Raw genomic sequence first — 22584 nt, 5'->3', positions numbered from 1 at the left:
TACTAGACTGTAAATGTTGTACAAAAATTTAATTGAATTTTTAAAAATAATAAAGTCTTGAAAGATTTTTTTTCACTTTTATACATTTTTAATCATCTTCCAGCATTAGCCTAAAAGTAAAGTTTTGCCATTGCTTGAAGAAACTTCTTTTTCCTTCTCTGAGCAGCAAGCTGTAGGACTTCCTCAGGATTGCTGGCATTCAGCTCTGTCTGGCCAATGGCTTTTATCTTGAAACAAAAGAGGAGACACAAGCAGCATGAGGCCTTCCAGTAGAGCTGTTTCATTTCAAGGCACTTGCAGCACTAGTTCCATGGGTGATTTATTTCTGTATTAATTTCCTGTATGCCCCATCACCCCACATCTTCAGCCACAACTTGACATAAGCACCCAGATTCTGAAAGAATTGTGTGATGGAATTAACTGGAACAGAAACCACCTTTTCAGAGGTGATTTCAGGGAGGGAAAGACTCTAAAGAAGTCCCAGCACCCTGGGTTAACTCACTGCTATCTGCCGCTTGTCTGTCTCGCCTCTTTTGTGGTGGAGATCTGAGGATGAGTCAAGAAAAGTCACTTAAGTAGGTAATGGACTTTTTCTCAGCTGTCAACATCCAGCATGTGTGGTATTCCAGTAAAAGGATACATGTCAAGTATTCCAAGATGGTGACATCCCAGATGTATTCATAGTAAGAATCCATGGCATCGTGACTGAAAGACAAGGCAGGTTAACTGACAGAGTCACATACTGTGTTTAGGCATCTATAAACTCTGTTGTACCATTTACCTGTTCTGTTCCTGCAGTGCCTTAAAAGCAGTTTTATAGTCTACTTCTCTGAGGAACTGGCACAAAATAGCTACCTGTAAGGAAAGACTCGGTGATTCTGACAGCCTCAATTCCCCACAAACAAACCCTCCACACAATGCCTTGTTCATGCCACTCCTTTTCTAGACCTAATCTAGACCTTGTTACCAGGGCAAGCAAGTTCTGAGCACCTGAACACACATCATTCTCACACAGCAGTGGCAACAGCTACAAGAAAAGGGGATTGACTCAGATCAGAAAGGAATGACTTGGCTTCCAGGTTTCCAAGTGCATTTAAGAGCTTTGGAGCCCAGTACAAGCTTTGTTACTTCTTGGAGAATGACTGACCCCATGGATCAGCAACAGAACCTGAGTTATGAAAAACAGGGCCAGGTTCCCAACACCACCCCATGGATACCTCCTCTCTTAAAAAAAAAAAGTCTATATTATCAGAGAAAAGTAGAACAAAATACCCCCAGACTACTTCTACTTTTTACATTTCCAAGTATGTCTTATATTTACTAATTTTAGTCCTCTAAATGAAGCAAACATAACAAAGCCTACTCTACTGCAGATTGTATTTCCAAGGGAAGTTGAATTTAGTATTTTTTAAATTTATCCCCTATATAAATATTTATAAGCAAATGTTTAAGTTAATGCCATGTTTCACCTCTTACCTGGGTGTGACAATTGAGTAAAGAGCAACACTTGATCATTCTTTTTATCACCTACAGAAAGGTTTAAAACAGAACACGTTCTGAAATGCAGGTTTTGGAACACAAACTGCAGTTTTTATTATTATTTTCAAGGGACCACCTAAGTAGCTATCTACGTTCTTCTGCCCCCTAGAAACTCCCAGGCTTCAGCACATCCCTATTTGTCACTATAGAGATTCCCAGCACAGTAGGAGCCAGATGTTTTCAGCAGCTGGAGCTCAGGTGAGCACTGCTGGTGAGGCAGGGCTGCTGCACTGTCCTGAGCCCCTCTGGCCCCAGCCCTGCCCAGCACGGTGTGGCTCTGCAGGGATGAGCTGGGGATGGTCACACCACACACTGATTTTGCTCTGGGCTTTTCCATTTGCTTTCCACAGCCCTGGTGTCCCACAGTGCTTTCCCAGCACACAGCTCTGCAGGCTCTATGAACTAACAGAAAAGCCTTCTGTGATTCATTCAGCAAAGGAGAAGGCTCAGATTTCCTCTGGCTTTCAAGCAACAAGCCGAAAAAGAAAAGGACTGATGAGGACATCTGTTCCCAAATGCATCAAGATACAACACCTCACATGCTACAGGAAAGTGTGTGGGCTGGACACTTGTCTCTACATAGAATCAGGATGCTGTCTGAATCCAAAGAGATTTCTGCAAGTCCCACTTTAGCTCACCTGGTCTGTGTACACATCTGGTGGCACCATCTTATTGAAGAAGTCCGAGCATACAGCTCCTGCCTGCAGGTAATAGTGAAGGGCTGCTGAATACTGATTAGTGGCTGCCAAGGGAAAAAAGCCAAATAAGGTCCCAAAAGTAAATGCAGCAGTTATTTAATACTCAGATCAACTGTTTATAGAATTATTCAGGTACATATCTCATAGCTGAATTCTACTTGTCTTCAGTGAGCTGAGCACACACAGGTAGTGAAGGAGAGAACAGCACCCTCATGGCTCAGCACTACTTCACTCCCAGGACGCCCTTCCTGAGCTGCAGAGAAGGCAGCAGCCTCCAGGCTCTGTGGCAGGAGCAGAACAGAAATACAGCCCACTGCCACTGCTCCAACCACTGCTCTTTCAAACACCAGCTCTGAGGCTCCCTACATAAATGTCCTCCTCCTGGGATGCTGCTGCACTTTGTACAGGCAATAAACACTGGAAAATAGGTTTATAACCCTGAATCACTCTCCCACATGTAACATGACAGCACTGAGCACTGCATTAAGACTGCTCCTCTTACCCCCAGAGTTATAAAGCTGTAGCTATTCCTCATTTACAAACCCATTGATACTTCCCTATATAAAATACAGATCCTCTCCACTCTGCTCATCTTGTGCTGCACTGAAGCTGATCTCCACATTTAAAAGCAACCACTGTTCACAAGTTTCCATTCACTTATAAAACACTGAAGTGCCATGGTTTTGCACAGTTACACCAGTCAAGGACCAACTGCACTAGAAGAGGGAAGTTAAGGGTAACTCAAAGTTTCCCTTCCCCTAAATGCAAGTCTGCCTGACCTATCAGAAGCTCAGGCTATCTATGGGCTTAGACACCTTCCCAGACAAACCCACCTACACCACTGCATCTGAAGATTTGAACCTCATATATCACTTAAACTTCTTTTCATGAAAGGTAATACAAGGAGGGTTATGTCAAACAAATCTCAGAGCAGCAAGGTTCCTCTACACATGTTAAACACAGACATTGATTTCACTTACCAAAATAAATATCTGCCTGAATAATTAACCAGAAGTGGTTGTTTGCATTGATAGTCAAGGCATAGCTGACCAGCTCTTTTACCGTGATAGCCACAGCTTCAAAGTCCACTGATTGAAGACTAAAAGAAAAAAAGAAAGAAAAATAATTCCTAACTTACTGCTTTGTTTTTTTAACCACTAACTTGATTTCACCTCTAGCTGAGGTCCAAAGCACCTTGCCCTAAGTGTGAAGCATAACTAACTCCAGAAAGGATTTCATGTTGACTAAGACTGCTGTTGTTACAATACAGTAAATCTGACTGAACAAATATAGCCTTCACAGGCTTGAACAAAATGCCAGAACTAAACCAGATTCTGACATCCCACCCCACAGAGCCTCTAAATTTCAGTAGAGAAATAAAGTTCAATACAGTCAGAATAAATCAATACATACCATTTGCTACTTCCTATTTTGGCTATTATTCAAACACATCTCAAAAAATATTAGTGATTTCACAATAAAGTATTATATGGTTCAGATAAAGTGAACATATAGTTCAATAAAGCACACAGATTAAAAGCCATATGTTTTCTTCTTCTCTTTCTTGTTTCCCCTATCTCCATCAGGACCATCAAACTAGGAACAAAACTCTCCATGTCCTCAAACCAACCTTCCCAGAGACAGAATGGGGGCAGTGATGCCTTTACATGGAGAAACTCCAGTAACAGTAAGTGGGACCAAACCCATCACATACAGTATTTTGAAAAAAGTGTTCTTAATCATTATCTTACTTGGGGATGGATGAGGGCCAGATAGAAATGTGTTCTGCTGCAATATCATTCACAATGTCTTCCTAAGAGAAGAAAGATGGTGTGAAAAATCAGGACAAGAAACATTTCAAGAAAACCAAGAAAGACTTTGATGATATATACTAACCCGAACATTATGAAGCTTGACAAACAGGGACAATATTGTAGTTAGAACCAATGGTTCCTGTAGGGGAAAATAAATATTCCATGAACTGACAAAACTCCACTTTCTTCCCTAAGCTTCAAAACTTTGTAAGAAGTCAAGCAATCATTATAGTTTCCTATTGAAATAGGACAATATTTTGTTAAGAGATCTGCAACACAAGGATACTGCAAGAATGTTTCTGTAGAAAGTTTTTAACTACTTCAGATTTTCCTGAATAACTCCTTGGATATAAACTTTACTTTTGTTTTACACATCTCTTTATGTTGTTTCTGTGATTACTACCTAACCTTAAACTTAAGCTAGGTTTACTACAACTTTCTATGCATTTACAAACCCAGAAGCTATAAACAATTTCCCTCCTTCTTACTTCTGCTGCTTAGTATGATGCATGTAGCAGCTTCTGTCTCCCTCCAAAAGGAAAGCTTTGCTTCGTGACAGCTGCAATAAAATACACTCCCAATGTAAACAGATCTCCATCAGAATTCAGGGTAATTTTTTTACAAGCTATTCCACACTGCTGTATGCCAGGTATAGCAAACTCTGACGTTTTACAGCCATACAAAGCACCCATATAACTGTTAGATTTTTTGGAATTTAACACAAAAGCTCCAGAAAAATACATCACCAACAGGATGTTTTGGTTGCAAACATATTTTCAACACCACTGTGACTTACCCGAAGCTTTTTGATGAAGGACAACAATTCACTCCTAAATGAGGGACATAAATACCCATGTAAGTAATCATCCACAATAAAGAATATATGCACACTTAAAACACAAGTCAGTAGAGCAAATTCTTCACCTGCTAAAACACCCCTTCACCTCTAAGTTTACAAATAAAGGGCATGTAAATGAAAATGACCAGCCCATTCACTTTTAATACAGTTACTAGCAAATTTTACACTAAAAATAGGTTAAGTATGTTCTTCTATCAAACTATAAAAGGCATGAAAATCACAGAAGTCAACCACTGACTCTAAAGGGGAAATCAATTGAACTGTACTGCAATTCCCTAAGCTAGGTTTGTAGCAATGACCTACACACTTACAGAAGAGGGTACACAGTGATCACTTATAATGTATTTCAGTTTCCTAGTAATGAACATCAGAAATTGTCACCATAGGACAATCCAGACAAGGACAACCTTTGGAAAAGTTTTCACTACTTCTTTTCCATAATAACAACAGGGTCACTGCCCTTTACTTGCCCTTTTTGTTTGAATCAGAGGGATGAGGAAAGGTTCAGTAACCTGGAATACAGCTGTGCTCCTTTTCCTTGCCAGAGTGCACAACTGGAAGCTGCAGCACGTTGGTACCCCCTACACCTGCCCCAGAGCAGCGTAGGCAAACACAGCTGGCCTTTGGCACACCTTAACCTGATTAGCTCAAGGAAGGCAAAGACAAAGGTTTGACAGAGGCACCTCTCCCAAGGCTTTAATGTGGAGAGCTGTTCAATACAGTCACACAAACCAAACTATACCGTATTAGACAACTTATACTTAGGCTCAGACTTCAGAACAGACCAGCACTGGACAAATCAGAGTGTCCTGAATCAGTCATCTGAGGCTAAGGCTGCTAAGGTGTCTGAGAGAGAAGACTCTCGACCAGAGTAATTTGATTTTCTTACTCTGCAGAGTTTAGCTGAATTAGAATTTCATTTCAAGACTCAGTAACATTTAGCTTTAGACCCAGATACAAATCTAAGTATAGATACCCATGCTGTGAGCTATGTGCTTGATACAGCTATAAAAGTACAAAACTGAAACACAATAATTCTATTTGCTGCAAAGCAGACACCTCCAGCCATCAGCTCTACTGCCCTCTAGATGCATTGACTTTACTGGTTATAATGGGAGCACAGCCATATATGCTTCAGTTTCTGCAGGGAGAGCTGCCTCCCACACACTCCTCTTCTGCCTCTGAAAAGGAAAGCCAGCACATCCCTACTAAAACCCAGCTCCCACAGTGGACAGGATTTTTACTCAGATCTTTAGCTGCTGCCCTCACTCTGATAGTGGAATCCAGACAATTTCTGACAAGAACATGGGATCAAACAAACCATTCAAGCCATCTTCAAAAAGAATTTTAGAACCATACCTGTACATAATACCCAATGTAGACTCCCTGTGTTTTATCAAACTCACTCTTCCATCATTGCCACGTTTATGCTGGTTGGATACACTGCAGATTTGTACAACAACTTCCCAGAGATCTTTAGCTGTGCGTCTGCTTTCTTTGGGACCTGGCAGTTCCTTGCACGTGGCAGCCAGCAACTGGCCCAGCTATGCAATGCAACAGAAAAAGCACAGCAACTAAGGCTCCTCTGCATATCATCTACAGCAAAGGAATTACTGCCTTTAAAATGGCAAAGCAAGTGATTTTAAATTACAAACTACAAAGGAACGTGACTAAATTTTGCAGCAGAAAACACTGATGAAGAAGCTGGAAAACAGGAATTAAACAGAGCATTTTTCCATTTATTAGCTTCCTTGGTGTCTATTTCATTATTAAAAGCTCCAGAAAACAAACATATATTACATAAAACCTAACCCCCATAAAATATGGTTTAATAAAGACTGGCTCTTTAGAACTCATTTGACTTCCATATAGTAATTAATCTTAACTGAAACTGGCACAATGTTATACAAAAAAGCTGAACCTCAGAACAGAAATTAGAAGTATCATAGGTAAGCAGAGCAGGGTAAAAATGAACCTGTCCTGTGATACAACCTGCCTTCTGCTCCATGGCCTAACTGTGAAGTAGAAACATTGGAGCAAAACAATTTTGGAAACAAAGTTTCAAAGAAGGCAGGGCTTGAATGTCTCCAAAAATTCAACACCAGTGTTGGGTAAAAAACAGAACTCTTACAGTGCATTTGGAACACAAGTATCTCAGGAACAGAAAAGAAGCCAGACCTGAAAACAGAGATCTGCACACTTCTCATACCTCCTACATCAAGCTAGGCTGAATTCCAGCTGAGAGGAGAGTCCTTTAGGAAGTGCTACAGCGTTTCAATCATGGATCATAACCACACACCCCTGACGGAACCAACCTTAGCTGGCAGCCAACAAGGGCCAAGATTTCGTGTGTTCCTGCAGCACAGCTTCCATGTTTTTTGTCAAGTGCTAAACATGCTTGTTGCTTAGCCCTATGTTTTACCACATACTCAATTCATTAGAGCCACAAAGCCCCACACTCTTAAGCAGAAGGGTACTTGCTTTGAAAAGTACAAAATACTTCAACAAAAAAAAAAAGTCAACTACAGTCTGAGAAAGCCTTGAGAGTGAGCACTTGTTACCTTCACATAAGGATTAGTCTGAACCAGAGGTAATGGAACTTGCATGGTCAAATACTCGTTCTCACACCAGTTTAACAGGAAGGCAACACATTCTTCAGCTATAACTTGTCGAAGAGGAATATCTAAAAGGAAAGGGATTCTTTGTTTAGCTTTTTATTTTTGAGAAAACAGTGTTGTAAATGGTGTTGTATGAAAATAAGCATATCCCATTCCCTCTAATCAGCTGTTTTTGCTCCACTGCCATCACAGGAAGATATGATGCTTAGCCCAATGGGAGACCTCACCTCTGGAAATTAGAAGCAACAAGGGTTTCACCTAATGACAACAGTACAATGCTACTCTCTTATTGTGAAAGCAGGAGGAATCTTTAACAACTGGCAAAACCCTCTGGCAGAAGTGCAGACATCTTAATCCTGTTCAAGTCCTTTAAGTGGCACTGAATAGAAACTGTCAATGTTTAGCAACAGGTAGGCATCATGCTCACTTCCAAATCCTAAAAACTAATAAAACTTCTGAAGACTTACTAAAACCAGCATCAAAGTTAATCTGTGGTTAATCTGTGGTTAATCTGCAATACAAAGTTGCTTTATTTTGCTGTGGATTTTTTTCCCCTTCTCTCAAGGTTTGTGCTTTACTGCATCCTCAGAAAGACAGTAATGTACTAACCAGGCACTCTCATTTCCAAATATCCTCGGACTCTGCTTATAAGATCAGAAGGAGGACGCTCTCCAGAAGCACCAGCTCCAGCTTCGTGAGTGTAAATGTCCAACAGCAGCATTTCATTGAGCATGACCTGACGGAGCTTTGGAGAGAACTCTGTCACAAGCTCCAAGCAAGCAGCAAAAAGCTGTTTTGCATGGACAAAATCCTGCAATAAAAATGATATGTGTTAATGATTCCTAATAAATTCATAAGGGGAAACACTACAAGCTAAAGTGCAATCAGCTCTATCTTGGCTGAGCCAGCCTCAGCATCCATTAGCATCAACATTGCTCAAGCATCTCACAGTGTCTACTTATGAGTCCTTTGGACTTGCTATTAAGCTTAGGAGTTCCAGATCTTCTGAATACAAAACAAGGAGTTTAAGCAAAAACATGCTAGAACCAACTACTGGTATGCTTGGTACAATTTTGTTTTAGCTGCAGTTTAGCAAATTTGTCAATTACAAGGAAAACAGAACAGCATTTCCAATAAATTTCTTATGTAATACACTTATTCAAAAGAATTGCACTTCATATCAGTAAATCAAATCACCACTGGATGTAGATGCCACATGATCTAGAACAACATAATCAAAACTTTATATGAATGAAATTATCTCCAGGCCCAACTCATTGGAAAGCCATTATCTTTGCTCTGCTGATGAAACTCTGAGAGACAGAAATCCTTATCCATTACACAACACACGGAGCTTGTCACAATATCTCCCTCACCACCCAATTTTTCAGTTCTTTTTCTAAAAAAGGGCTTTCAAATTTTCCATTTCATTAAGATTCAATTGTCCAAACCAACCAGTAAGCTCAGATGGCTTGCTTACCTTAATGGCACAGCAGTGCAATCCCTTGGCCATCAGGATGTAGACCAAATCCCTAGTCAGACTGTCTTTGATTCCTAAAATAACACTGCCGTAAACATTTGGTACTTCCCACTGGGAGAGAAATGCATAGGATATTTGCACAGAAACAAGTTTTAGAATTCACATCACTGTTTAAAACAACATAAACAAACCCCAAATATTGAAAATTACTGCCAACTCCTGTCTTTACATCTCATCACAAGTAATGTATGGTTCATTTAGAAATATGACAAAAAACGCCCGATAACCCTTTGTTCACACTCTGAATATGCAGTAATTAAAGGGAGGAGCTAAAAAGAGACAAGAAATCTTGAAGTAAAGTCCTCCTCTCTCCTGCTCCCACCTTCTAATGACAGAAATTTAAGCTGACACAATATTGCTATCTAGTCAGAACACTAAAAGCACAAGCTACAAAAACATCTTTTCTCATAAGGAAAGCTTGTGATACAGCCAGTGATTCCTTAAAACAAAGGTTACAGGTTTTTTGTAACACTCTTCACATAGAATGTATGTTAAGATATGTATCGTCATTCTTATAAACCCACCACTATGCAGAGAGGGAAAAGATAAATCACCCTGAGGATCTATGAATAAATGTTTCTTGTTCACTGCAGTATGATACCTAACCAGTCCTTGAATTACAGTCTCTTGTGAGCACATGAGCTAAGTTACCTTATTAGAAATTGTCCAGAATTGGCGTTCTGAGGTCATACCGTGCAACTCAATCAAGATCTGGCGAATCCTCCAAGGATCCACTGACAGTATGAGCTGATGCTCAAGCTGGCCAATATTGACGCTTGCTGAAGCTGGAAGAAAAGCAACCAGGTCTCCAGCACATTTCTTCTCAATGTAGATACTTCCAATTCTTTAGTATATAACACTTCAATCAGAACATAGTAAGAACAGCAGATATATCATGCTTCCATAGGTCCAGACATCCTTTTGTGTCCTCTGACAATCACCTTGTGCTACCTTCACCCTGACCTAAAGGGCTGCTTGCAATCCCCTTCCTCACTCCAGCAGCTCTGACCACTCTTGCTATAGCAGAGCAAAGATTCAAGATCAGAAAAGGTAAGGCCTTTCCAGCTCCAGCCACCATCTGGCTCCTCTTGTTACCTTTGACTTGTGCAGCTGCACAGCCAGCCAGCTGTATTGGGGAATTTACCTGGTTTACTTTGGTAGGTTAAAAATTTCATTCAGATGGCATTCCTGCTCCAGCTTACCACACAGTCACATCATCATTAATGTATGTAAGTCCAGAGGCAGGGTTCCCTTTCTGGAATAGCTGCCATAGCCACATTTTGTTCAAACTAATGCCATGCTCTCTCACTCTGTCACCAAGGACACATTCATTTGAGCTTATGTATTACACTCACTTGAGAAACAAGCAAGTAGCAGCCAATTCTTGAACAAGCAGGACATGCACCAACCAATAACAGGAAGTACTCTCTCTAAAAACATTATAAACTTTTTTGAGAACAGACCTGCACTTTGTAACCTCAAGGTTCTCATCATGGAAATAGGACACTGTCTGTAGTTAATGAAAATGCTGTGAAAGTTACCTGGGATATCATAAAAAGAAGTGACAGGTTTTGTGCACAGATTGATTCGAGGAGATCTCTTCCGCATTTGGTCAATGAGCAGCTTCCGTTCATCGTCTTTCAGCAGCTTTATGAAAAGCTCATGAGACGAAATCATGAAGACAAACTGAAGATCTTCCATGCCCAAACACAAGTTTCTAAGCAAATAAAAATGTTAGTACATACGCAGGAAAAAGTGCTTATTTTTCCAGTTGTAAGTTTTTGAAATTTTTATTGTGTTGTATTACATTGCTTACAAAGTGCAAATTCATCTTATCTTAATATGGGTACATACTTGAGAAACGCTGCCATTCTTCTCTTCAATTCTTCAGAAGCACTTTCCAAGTTTATTGACCCTGAACAAACCTGGAAAAGAAAGCAGAAAATAACTAAGAAGCCTCCTTGCACATTTATAATATTTAGTTATAGCCAGTGTTACTGACCAGCTTTCTGTCTCACAAGAAGTAACAGCCAGTAAACCTCTATCTCAGGTGAAGCAACAAGTTATGGAATAGTTTTGGTTGGAAGAGACCTTAAAGATCATCCAGTTCTAAAAGCCCTGCCATGGTCAGGGACACCTTTCACTAGACCAGGTTGCTCAAAGCTCTGCCCAGCCTGGCCTTGAACACTTCCAGGGATGGGGCATCCACAGCTTCTCTGGGCAACCTGTTCAAGTGCCCCACCACCCTCACTGTAAAGGATTTCTTCCTAACATTTCATCTGCCATTTTGAGTAGGAACCTATTACCCTTGTCCTGTCCCACAACAAAATGCAAAACAGCTTTCTTCTAGTCCCCTTTAGGAACCTGAAGGTTCTCAAGGATGCCCTTGGAGCCTTTCTTCTCCACCCTGAACAATTCCAACTCTTTTGGCTTGTCTGTTGTTTTTACTTTGTAGAGCAATTTTTGAATCTGCTCAAGTGCTGTTAGGTGGGAACCAAGTAAAGCATTGCTGGGTGGTTACCCTAATTAATCTAGAATCAAACCAGTATTTCTGTTGTGGTCTGTGTAACCCTGTCATGACTCAGTTACTCTAATTGTAGAGAAGAGACCAGCTCTCAAGGGTTTCTTGTAAGCCAAAGAAAGTAAGGTAAGATTTGACTGACAAAGCTTGATACAGAAATCTCAGTACAACTGTGTGAAATAAGACTGTCTCTGAAGTAAACCTGATAGAAGCTACTGCCATCACACATGGATCAGTTTCCTTCAACCTGTACACAAGATAGGATGCTTCAGACAACTGTCATCTTCTGTCAGACATAATCCACATTCCTTTTTCTTGCTTCTCTGGTATACAGAAGCACTGACACTGGGTGCCACACAAGATCATTTAGCACATGAGTTTAAAAAAGTATTTCTAAGTGCAAAATTATAAGATTCACTAGGACCTGGGGGTTTTTTTAAAACCAGAAGTTGAAAAATAACTAGACAGTTGAATTTATCAGCTTGCAATAATTTTTTTAGAAATACATTCCAGTTACAATATGAGCAGCTGATGTAAGCTTTTACTTGCTCTGCAGTAGAGAGCACTGTCAATTAGTTTTTGCCACATGACTGAAGAGACAAGCAAAAGAACTAGGCTCAAATTAATAAAATACATTAAAATAACAGCAAAGCAATAAAACTATTAAGTTTAGCTTAAGCAACATTCAGTTTCCTAAAAAGCTTCACTAAAGGTAACAGTGCAGGTCTCACACATAACAGTAACTCAGGATCACTTCATCATATGCTAACTCCTACATCAAAGCTAATAACGGAAAAGTGGTCCCCGCTTCCACAGGTACTTTTTCTACTCATTCTCTCTGTCTTGGAGAATTTGATTCTTTGTTCCACTAGAACAAATATTCAGCAATATCACTACATAATTTAACAATGTCAGGAACAGCAGCAATTTCAAATACAACCTGAAGCAACAGCTCTCCACTAGATCCTCCCTGACAGATGGAAACAGAGCTGTGAACAACAGATGCAGAACTGATCACTGAGTGGAGCTGCCCTAACTGCAAATAAGTTGAAAAATGTTTGACCTTTCTCTGCTTCAGAAAGCAGAGCATCCCTTGCAATAATAACAGTTATGTGGGGAAAGAAATCTCTCACTAAATATCATTTTCACTTCCAATTTTAGGTTAATGTTTTACCTCAAGAAGGAAGTCTATTTTCTCTTTGCTGGGTTTCAGGAACAGTTGACAAAACTGAATATCAATGATTCGCCCTTGTAACACATCGCAGACTGTATTGCACACGCAGACTTTGAAACACACTTCATCCAGAGCCTCATTTCTGCAAGAACACAAAACTGAAGGTCACAGGACAGCTGTGACACACAAAGAGTGGTGTCACAAGAGGTGGACAAAAATTTTTTAAAGAATCAGTCAAGTGATAAAATCAACTGTTAACATGCATTATATTTTTTCCATCTATGGCCACAGGGAGATACAACCAAGGAGCTGTGGTGTGATGTAAAAGGTAGTTCAGACTACTGCTAACAGAAACGAAGGCTGAAGTTTCATGGATGTAAGTAGTTTGTTGTGCAAAGATTTTACATACTTTCCACAAAAAATATAACCAATGAAAATTACTCTTCATCATCACTGAACATTGATTATAATCTGATTATAATCTGATGTCTCACCCTTGCTGAGCTTTTTGGAAGAGTTCTCTCAGCACTGATTGTCTGAACTGTTCAGGTAAACTGAGGGTTAGGTTATCTTCAAGGAATATCTTCACTAAGTCCTGTAACAAAAACAGTTAAAATAGTTAATGCATAATGCAATAGAACCAGACAGAAAATTATTTTATCTGGTAAAAATGAGGAAACTAAGAAAAGCATCTCACATCCATATTTAATACTAAAATTAATTGATCAAAAAGGAATCAAGTAACAAAAGAAGTTCTTTATTATCAGAAAAATCAAAGAAAAAAACAAAAAAACCCAAAACAAACTTGCACATCTAAGTAGCAACAGTCTCTGAAACCCAAGGAATTAGAACCCGAGAATTAGCTGAAAGAATAATTCTCAATGCCCAAAGAATTATATGAAAAGCTCTTATGTCAGCTGGCAGGAATTATTTACCATTGTATGGAATCCAAGATATTTTAATCCAATATGTACCAGATTATGTTATATTCCTAAACACATAGAACTTAAACCAGTATGTAAATGGTTAAATTGCCATTTAACATTTCTTAAAATCCATACCAGTTCAAACTGAATCCTCCACAAAGAATGATAAACCCCCCCTCAAATATACATGGGTTTGTTTAGGCATTCTACCTGGTATTTGCCAGATTTCATACAGCTGTGGATTTTACTGTAAGGAGTTGCCTGTTGAGATGCATCATCAGAAGATGAGGTGAGAACTTCACAAGCTTGACAATACCCAGCTAACCGTGCTTCATCTATGGTAAAATGAAGTGATGATGAGCCATTCTGAAAAGTAAGAGTTACAGCAGATCTTAGTAGCCAAAGCATTATGAAATATATGCTTAATTCAAAACAGAGACTCACAATTTCCAACAGCAAAAGAACAAAAGAATGTACATGCACACACTTCATTTAAATAAAAACTGGAATTCTGAAGTTTTGAAAATATGAATATGAAACAAAATAAAAAAGGAAGCAAACCATTCTTAAAAAAAAAGATGTACTTTTTTAAAAGGTTAGAACATAGAGAATCTGATTTCCAAGGGAAAGTTAGGTTAAAAAAAAAAAAACAAAAAACCAAAGAAGTGCTGTATGGTTACCTTCCTCAAAAACATGTCATCACCATGGACACAGGATGTACTGTTCAGTCAAGTTACCATTAGCACTGGAGCTGTCATTTCTACATTTTTTGCATCAATACAATTTGTGTAAAAGACTATTCATTACAAAAGGTAGCACAAAGCAGCAATATACTGCAACCAATCAATATAATTTCAAACCAGGCACAACGTGAAAAAAGATTACTCTCAAAACTTCAGGAAGTTTCTTTAAAAACTCTGTGTACCATTAAGAGTTATTAAACTGCTAAAGAAGGAAGCAATAATTTAGACAAGGCACTTTTTTAGAAAAGAGTTGAATTTACATGCTAAAAGAACACTTCTTACCTTTGCAATCAACTCCTTTGTTTTGAAAAACTTTTCCTTAGCCTTTTCATGAACAGCTGCATTTGTAGATCCTTGTTGGAAATAGATTGCACCCAAATCATAGCAAACCTGCAAACAGCACTCATATCAAACACACAGCCTTGGACATCATGTTCCAAGTCAAGATGAAGTATTTCAGCTCAAATGCTGCATGTACTTTAAACTACTCCTACTTTTATCTAATTTACCAACATACACTGCACACCTGACCCCACATACTTCAACTGCCTCCCCTTTAACTGCAATCTCATCTGCACAAGCATTACAAAATAAAGAATGATTTCCCCATAATCATTGAAAACAATGCAATAAGCTGTCCTTGTCTTATAATGGGTTATTTCAGGGGACTGAGAGGCCAAAACTGAGAGGTTAGTGAGAAGTAACAACAGTTACAATTATTAAAAAAAGTTCTATTAATGTAAAAATGAAGCCAGTATTATTTCATTGTATTACAAAAGAAACCAAGAGACAAAAAAACCAAACCCAAAATAACACAAGGAACATTAATAGAAAAAAACTGTGATTTACCTCAAAATTATTACTAAACACTTTTTCTAAAGAAACAGATATAAACTGAAAGCCTTAGCACAAAACGTGAACTACCTGGCACTGTATCTCCTCTGCACTGATTTTCAGTCCAGCTGTAGAACTCTCTGTTTCTCCATTCACCATCCCAGGTTCCATGGCCAATAAATCCAGAGTTCTTATAGTATGGACATAAAGATCTTTGTTTAATTTAAGTGCCCCTTCCAGGACCAGAATGGAATCAGCAGCCTGCTCCTTCAACTGTAATAGTTCAAATGCATTAAAAGAATTAACCTCTTGGTCTTGAGTTCAACTCTGGGTTTCAGTTAATGCTACATTTTAAACAGCTCAGTAAAAGAACAGTTTTTTAAAAAGTCCTTCAAAAATTCTACACAATGTAGAATTGGCTTTTGTATTTCTTGTGCAATAAAGAAATTCATATTTACATGCAAATTTGAGTAAAAATATGAGGGAAAAGAGTCTCACCACTTTCAAAATATTTTCAGTTAGTTCCTTTTCTTGCTGAATATGATTCATACTGCAAGTTAGATACAAGAGGTCAAGCATTCAGTTATAAGGCAGATCTGCACAGTACTTCATGTTCTAAATCACAATAATTCATTCATGCTTGGTTTTCTTAACTACATTTTGAACATCATAATGCAGGACCACTGACTGCTCTTATCTATCTCTATCTGAAATACAGAACTTCATAATGAAAAGATAGTTTTGTATGAGAATGTGGTCCAATAAAACAAAAAGTTGCAAAGTTATCATTGCCTTTTTTAAGATTGAATTGCTAATACCAATTCAATAGCAAAACAATAATGAAGAAAGCTTCCACAGCCTCAAGTCTCATGAAGCTTCAACATTTAAATCTTCTCAAACATGTCAGAAGCAGAGGCATGTTCACATGTTTATGTAAAAATTAAAAGTATTTTTCAATTATTTTCCCACACAGATTTTTTTTTTATTCAGGATCAGACTCTGATACATATAGGAAAATATAACATCTATAGTAAAATAAGGAGGAGGAAGAAGAGCATGTTTAATCAACATATTTAACAGACTCTGTCGAACAAATATGGTCTAATGCTTAAGTGTAAAATTAACATACAACATATGAAAAGCACCATTTAGATACCTCCAAATTTTGGCGATAACTGTAACATAAAAGTCAAGGACAAGTTGTTACTAAAGCCTCACAGCTTCTAGAAGGCAAAATGCAAAATTGATTTTAAATTACAAATTATTGCCTAATGAAGCAAATACTTCATTATTTCTAAGGTTGTCACACACAATGCTTCCAAATGGTGTAAGAAAACAACAATATTAGGCAAGCTACTGAAAGTCAGGGATGCAAAAGAATGCAAGAAATGTACCCCAGCTAAACTAGAGCATAAGCATTCTGTCAAGGGAAATTGTCACCTCTCTTCCTCTCTTGATTTTTCATGCCATGACAAAGTCACAGAGATTATAACATTGACAGAGTGGAACAACAGACAAGTATATGTATCAAGCATGTCTGACAGGAAAGTGAGAATATACTTGAAATAAATCCAAGTTTTCCATGTAACAACTAGACATTTTAGAAACTGTATGTTATTAACATTATTTAATCCACTTAGAAATTACATTTCTGATTATAAAATACCTGTGACACCCAAATTAATGATATCTGTAACTTACACATTTAACTGAGGTGGACCAGGTTTCACTTGCTTTACAGGAAAACTACTTTGAACGATGGTCCTTATGGCCCTACACAGGGGAAAAAAATTAAGCAAAGAATGGTATTAGCCTCAGAAATGTAATAAGCAGATTACAGGCCTCTTGATAATAGCAGTTTGCCATTTCAGAAACATTATACCATTAGAATACATCCTTTACTCAAGAGCACATCTAGCAGCTAAGAAATGCTTGTACGTCCATAAAAAGCTGAAAGATGAAGATTTTTATATTTATAAGGAAAGAGTTCAAATCATTATCTTGACTATTTTTTTAGAGAAGAAAACCAGCTCTAGAATAGATTTTCAGACTCTGCTCCTTCACTACAACCTAGCAACAGATCACAACACTTAGTACTTTAGGGTTCTTTCTCCATCTACATACAATTATACAGATAGAGGAAAGCACTGCTTTGTTCCATAATGATTTTATATTATTGCCATGTAGTAGTTTACCATCTGTTGTAGAGTAGTATTGCCATTGCAGTGGTTGGGGGTAAGCTGGACAGATCTACATCCACATGCTTAGTTCCTGGGGGAACTTTGCTGATACACAGAAGTTCATTCAATAGCATGTTCAATACAGGAACAGACAAGCTATTAAAAAATAAAAGACAGAATCAGATATTTCATAGGGTAAATCTATTTATGGAATGTTAAACAATGTACACTACTATTCAGTACTGGCTGCTGAATACCATTAAGCACTACTCAGTACTTAGCATCACAGGGATGTTTATTCAGCATTTGAGATCAGGTATGTAAAGCAGTTACCAGTATTAGCTGCATGAATTAAGCCCAAGAGGATGGGCCCAAGCAGCAGTTCAGCCACCCAGACAGCTGAACTGCTACTCTGCACCACTGCATTACCCACACAGGCACCTTACCAGAATAATCCAGCCACCTGTAACAGCATGACTCAGCTAGTAAGAGGTTCTTTCAAAGCAGCCCCAGATCATACTCCCTTGAAGGTAAGCAACCCCATTTCCATCACAAATGAAATTTCACTCACAGAAAGTGAAGACTAGGAACTTTTTGAATAGTGGTAAGTACAAGATACATTGGCTGGGACAGGACTCTCCTTAAAAAAATGAGAAGACATGCAGGCCAGACTGCACTGCTCCAAGCTTTTGTGGTATAATTTAACACAACTAAAATATTATTACTAATTTAGACCTTTTTTGAAATTAGATCAGCTACTGCCAAAGTACCTTTGATCTTGTGAAAAATTTGTATGCTTTGCAACAAGTACTGAAAACAACCAGTGAAACTACACTTTTAGCAGCTAAAGCCAGGATTTCTGTTTAACAAATTTTAGGTCGTGTTCTATCAGAAGCATTTTACAAGCAGTGACTGAGGCAACTGGGGGTGTTTAGGCAGAAGACAAGGCTCAGAGGGGACCTTATCACTCTGTCCAACTCCCTAAGAGGAGGTTGTAGCAAGTGGGTGGCCAGTCTCTTCTCCCAGGCAAGTGACAGAATGAAAGGAAATGGTCTTAAGTTGTGCCAGGGAAGGTTTAGATTGAATTTTATGGAATTGATTAAATTTTATGGAAAGTTTTTCACCAAATGGGTGGTCAGCCATTGGAACAGGCTGTCCAGGGAAGTGACTGAGTCACCATCATACCCTGAAGGTATTTAAATTATATGCAGATGTGGCACTTAGGGACATGGCTTAGTGGCAGGTTTGGCAGTGTCAAATTAACAGCTGGCCTCAATGATCTTAAAGCTCCTTTCCAGCCTAAATGATTCTACAATTCCATGTGAGTTAGAACCAGGGCGATTATTGTCCCCTTAAGATTTTACAATAAATTACAGATAAAGGGGGCAGGAGACCTGTGTGAATGAATAAGGAACTTCTGCCATTACTTAAGTGCAAACAGGAAGCCAAGTGTAAACAAGAGTCACCTGGACACAATCCTCTGCCATGTGTTTTGGGATGACCCTGCTCTAGCAGGGAGGATGGATCAGATGACCCACTGTGGTTCTTTCCAACCATACCCATCCTGTGATTCTGTGAGTGCAGCTCCCTAACGTGCACAGCACTGCCAAAGTGAAGTAGTTCTCGACTGTTCTAGCTCATCAGACCATCTTTCAGCTGAAATTTCCAAAGGAAAGATGCAAAGCTGGGGTCTGTCTACTTCAACCACAGTCATTTCACAGATACATGGAGCTATTCACATCAACAACAGTGGAGCGAGACTTCCAATTTCAAGCATGTCAGAATGAGGAAACTTATGGTAGTTTTGTCACTGAAGAAAACATAACCTCAAATTCATCTTTATGAAGCTTACATGTACATATCTTAATGTCTAAGACATGCTGGTTTTCCTCTCTAGACACTGTTGATTTGTTCAGACACACTGACTTTATCAAAACTCTTTTATAACTTACAGCTAAAATAAAACTAAATTTCAATTATCACACCCAAAAGGGAGCAAGAGAGACTTCCATTTTTTAAAATAAGTATCTCAAGCCACATCAATTTAGTAAACTTAGCATGAAGACTATACCTTTTCTCTAATACATCCAAATCCCACTTCAGATGAGCAGCAACTTTGAGAGCAAGAAGTTTTAGAATGCGGTTTCTTTTGTTATCAGGTGGTGGCTGGACTTGGTTCTGTTCATTCACTGATGGTTTTGAAGCTTGTTCCAAGAACTGAACAATCAGCTGCACAGGTGGCGGGTCTGCAAGAAAACACAGCCACTCCTCAAATTCTTTATAAGCCCAGAAATTAATTTTTTTTCCCTAGCTATGAACACGGTTCTTTTATCCTTGGTGTTTATAGTGCTGACATTGTTATTTGGTAGATTCTAATCCCAAATGGTGTCCTGCATGTGCTGACTCAAAACAGACTATCAACATATCTTTGCTAAATGTTAAAATTCACTTGACCATGGTAGCCACACTCTCACACTTTTATTTATTTTTCACTATTTTGTATTAATTATGTTTTGATACTTGCATCTACTGAAAATAAATGCTGCCTAAAGAAATTACAAGATACAAAAACTATACATCTACTTGTAATTATCCTCTGCACATAAAGTATATTTACAAGCAATTGCTGGTACTTCTGAATACATTTACAAAATACTTTCCGATTGGTTAAAAAACAGCATCAAAAAAGCACCCAATCTCTCCCTTCCAATAAAACAGCCAATACCTTTCAGCTCTTTTGAAAAAAGAGGCCAAACCTTAGCTATTACAATCTCATTGAACTCTGTGAAACATAAAGCAAGTATTATCAAATTACTTAATTCATTAAGTATAAAATCTAAGCATAGATCTAAGATAGATTACGCTTAAATTGACTTTTTGTAGAGGTAACACTAGCCCATGTTTTCCTGTTTCCTCCACCTCCTCGCAGAATTCAGGTGCTGGAAAAGATGACTACCACTTACGGCGGTCAAAAGATCAGGTAATTTTAAATACGGCCATTTTCTTATAACATATCAGACGAGAATTCTATTTATTCCAGGTCCAGAGAGCAATTTCAGCACTGAACCCGTCGGAGGACTTCAGCTCCTGCCACTAACAGGACCCCAATGGCAGAAAACCAGCTGCCAGCTGCAATGATGCACGAGCAGCGCTTCCCACCGAATAAACAAACTACAACACTTCCGCACACAACATTCACACACGCGAAAGGAAAAGCGATCTACCAGACAAGAACGACAGTGAAATGAAGTTATTAAATAGGAAAGATAAAGTGAAATGAGAAAACTCGCGTTACTGCCGGCGGTAAATGCCGCCGCACGGCCGCGGGCAGTGCCCGGCTCCCTGTGCCCCGCGCTCCCCAGCACCGCCGCAGAGCCCCCGTTGCCGCCCCTCTGCCCCCGGAACGAGCCTGCCGCAGGAGGGGCCGGGGAGCGGGGCCGGGCCCGAGGGGAGGCGGCGGCCAGCAGGGCACGCACCGGGAGAGGGCTTCTGCAGGTGCTGCTCCAGCAGCGCCTCCTCCAGCACGAACTCGAACCACGACGTCTGCGGCGGCGTGCATGGCCGGCTGGAGGTGGCTGCCTCCCGGTCCGCCGCCTCCGCGCTCATGCCGACCGCTCGGCAGGGACCCGCACAAACCCCGCAGCCACCGCCGGCCGCACAAGATGGCCGCCGGCCGCGCCCCCTCGGAGGCGGCCCGTGAGGGCCCCGCCCGCCGCGGCGCGGGGAGCGCGGCCCCGTGGGGCGGCCCTGCGGAGCGGGCCTATCGGCAGAGCAGCCTGGCTCCCTTATTCCATCGGTGGTTTTCTTTCCCAAGTCACTAGTTCGGTGCATATCCCCCTGCCTGTCCCCGCAGCCGTCCCTCTGCCTTTGCGTCCATCGCCGTCCTGTCCCCGCAGTGCTCCCTGTGAGCCCTCAGGCCGATAGATGGCTCACCCTCCATGCTCCTGCCCATGAGCCTCATGAAAGAATAAAGAAATTGGGACCTTGGTCCGTGGAGGCAGATTTAAATCATGGAATCATAGAATGTTAAGGGGTTGGAATGGACCTTAAGGATCATCGAGACCCAACTTCTCCTGCCGTGGACAGACACCGCCCACCAGAGGTTGCTCAGAGCCCCGTCCAACCTGGCCTTGAACACTTCCAGGGTTGGGACATCCACAATCTCCCTGGGCAACTTGTTCCAGGATTTCACCTCCCTCACAGCTGATAGGAAAGATGGGTGCTAATGTCTTTACAGATTATTCGATCAGAAGATGATTTAGGAGATTTAGGAGAAATGGGTGTTACTGTCCTTGAAATGTGTCTCTAGGAGCATCAAGCTGTGTGGGTTTGTTAGAGAACCCAGGCGTTTTGACCAGACATTTTGAATTCCTGAACTTCAGAGTATTAGGAGAAATGCATCTGTGCAAAGTCTATTGCAGAGCCCAAATGGTCTGAACTTTTGGTGGATCCGCAGAACCTAGACAGTCTGAACTTCCCAACTTTAGGGTAAAATGACAATACATGTTTTTGGGGCAATATGTGGTACGTGGTCTGGGAAGGCTGTACCTTCCTAGTACCTCAGCCAGTGGGGAAACAAAGAGGGCAACATTGCGGTCGGGAGTTTAGGATGAAAGGAGGCTGCATCCTCCAAAACCTCAAGAGTGACCCCGTGGGGGATTGTCCCAGTGACTCTCCCCCTTTATTAGAATAAAATTGCAGGACTCCTCTGCCTCCTTTATGGACATTAGCTTTTCATAGCATGGCTTTTACGCATACAGTTAAGAATATTTTCCTAACAGTTAACCTAAATTTCCCCTCTTTCCATTTGTATCCACTCCTCCTTGTGCTATCACTACAGTTCCTGACAAAGAATCCCTCTCCATCTTTTCTGTAGGCTCACTTCAGATACTGAAAGGCTGCTATGAGGTCTCCACACAACCTTCTCTTCTCCAGGATGAACAGCTCCAACTTTCTCAGCCTATGTTCACAGTGGGGATGCTCCAGTCCTCTTATCAACTTCATGGCCCTCCTCTGGACTTGCTCCATGTCCGTGTTAGCAGCAACAGCTTCCAGTGTTATTAAGGTGTCAGTATTTGCATGACAGTCCATGTGCAACTGTGCCACTCTCTCAACTGCAACTAGCCAGGATCTGGTTC

The 22584-nt window shown here is 40.1% G+C and overlaps 1 protein-coding gene across 1 annotated transcript; it reads right to left on the bottom strand.

Annotated features, from left to right (window-relative positions):
• Window positions 1–50: 50 nt before the first annotated feature.
• INTS8 (integrator complex subunit 8) lies at window positions 51–21104 on the bottom strand. The gene is made up of 27 exons (XM_054286444.1): window positions 20923–21104; window positions 19518–19692; window positions 17462–17602; window positions 16968–17039; window positions 15765–15816; window positions 15357–15539; window positions 14715–14822; window positions 13900–14055; window positions 13258–13358; window positions 12764–12905; window positions 10923–10993; window positions 10610–10785; window positions 9720–9853; window positions 9009–9119; window positions 8138–8339; window positions 7472–7593; window positions 6270–6454; window positions 4848–4881; window positions 4134–4190; window positions 3989–4050; window positions 3218–3336; window positions 2178–2281; window positions 1477–1527; window positions 782–855; window positions 641–705; window positions 503–546; window positions 51–227 (listed from the first exon to the last, which is right to left on the bottom strand). Exons 1-27 carry the CDS (start codon window positions 21050–21052, stop codon window positions 111–113), a joined length of 2988 nt encoding a protein of 995 aa, XP_054142419.1. The 5' UTR covers window positions 21053–21104; the 3' UTR covers window positions 51–110.
• Between the last annotated feature and the right edge of the window lie 1480 nt (window positions 21105–22584).

This window comes from Melozone crissalis, unplaced genomic scaffold (assembly GCF_028551555.1).
Source record: "Melozone crissalis strain CALT ecotype California unplaced genomic scaffold, PUWL_Pcris_2 ptg000002l_1, whole genome shotgun sequence".
NCBI classification, from domain to species: Eukaryota; Metazoa; Chordata; class Aves; order Passeriformes; family Passerellidae; genus Melozone; species Melozone crissalis.
This window is presented reverse-complemented; position numbering and strand designations above follow the sequence as displayed.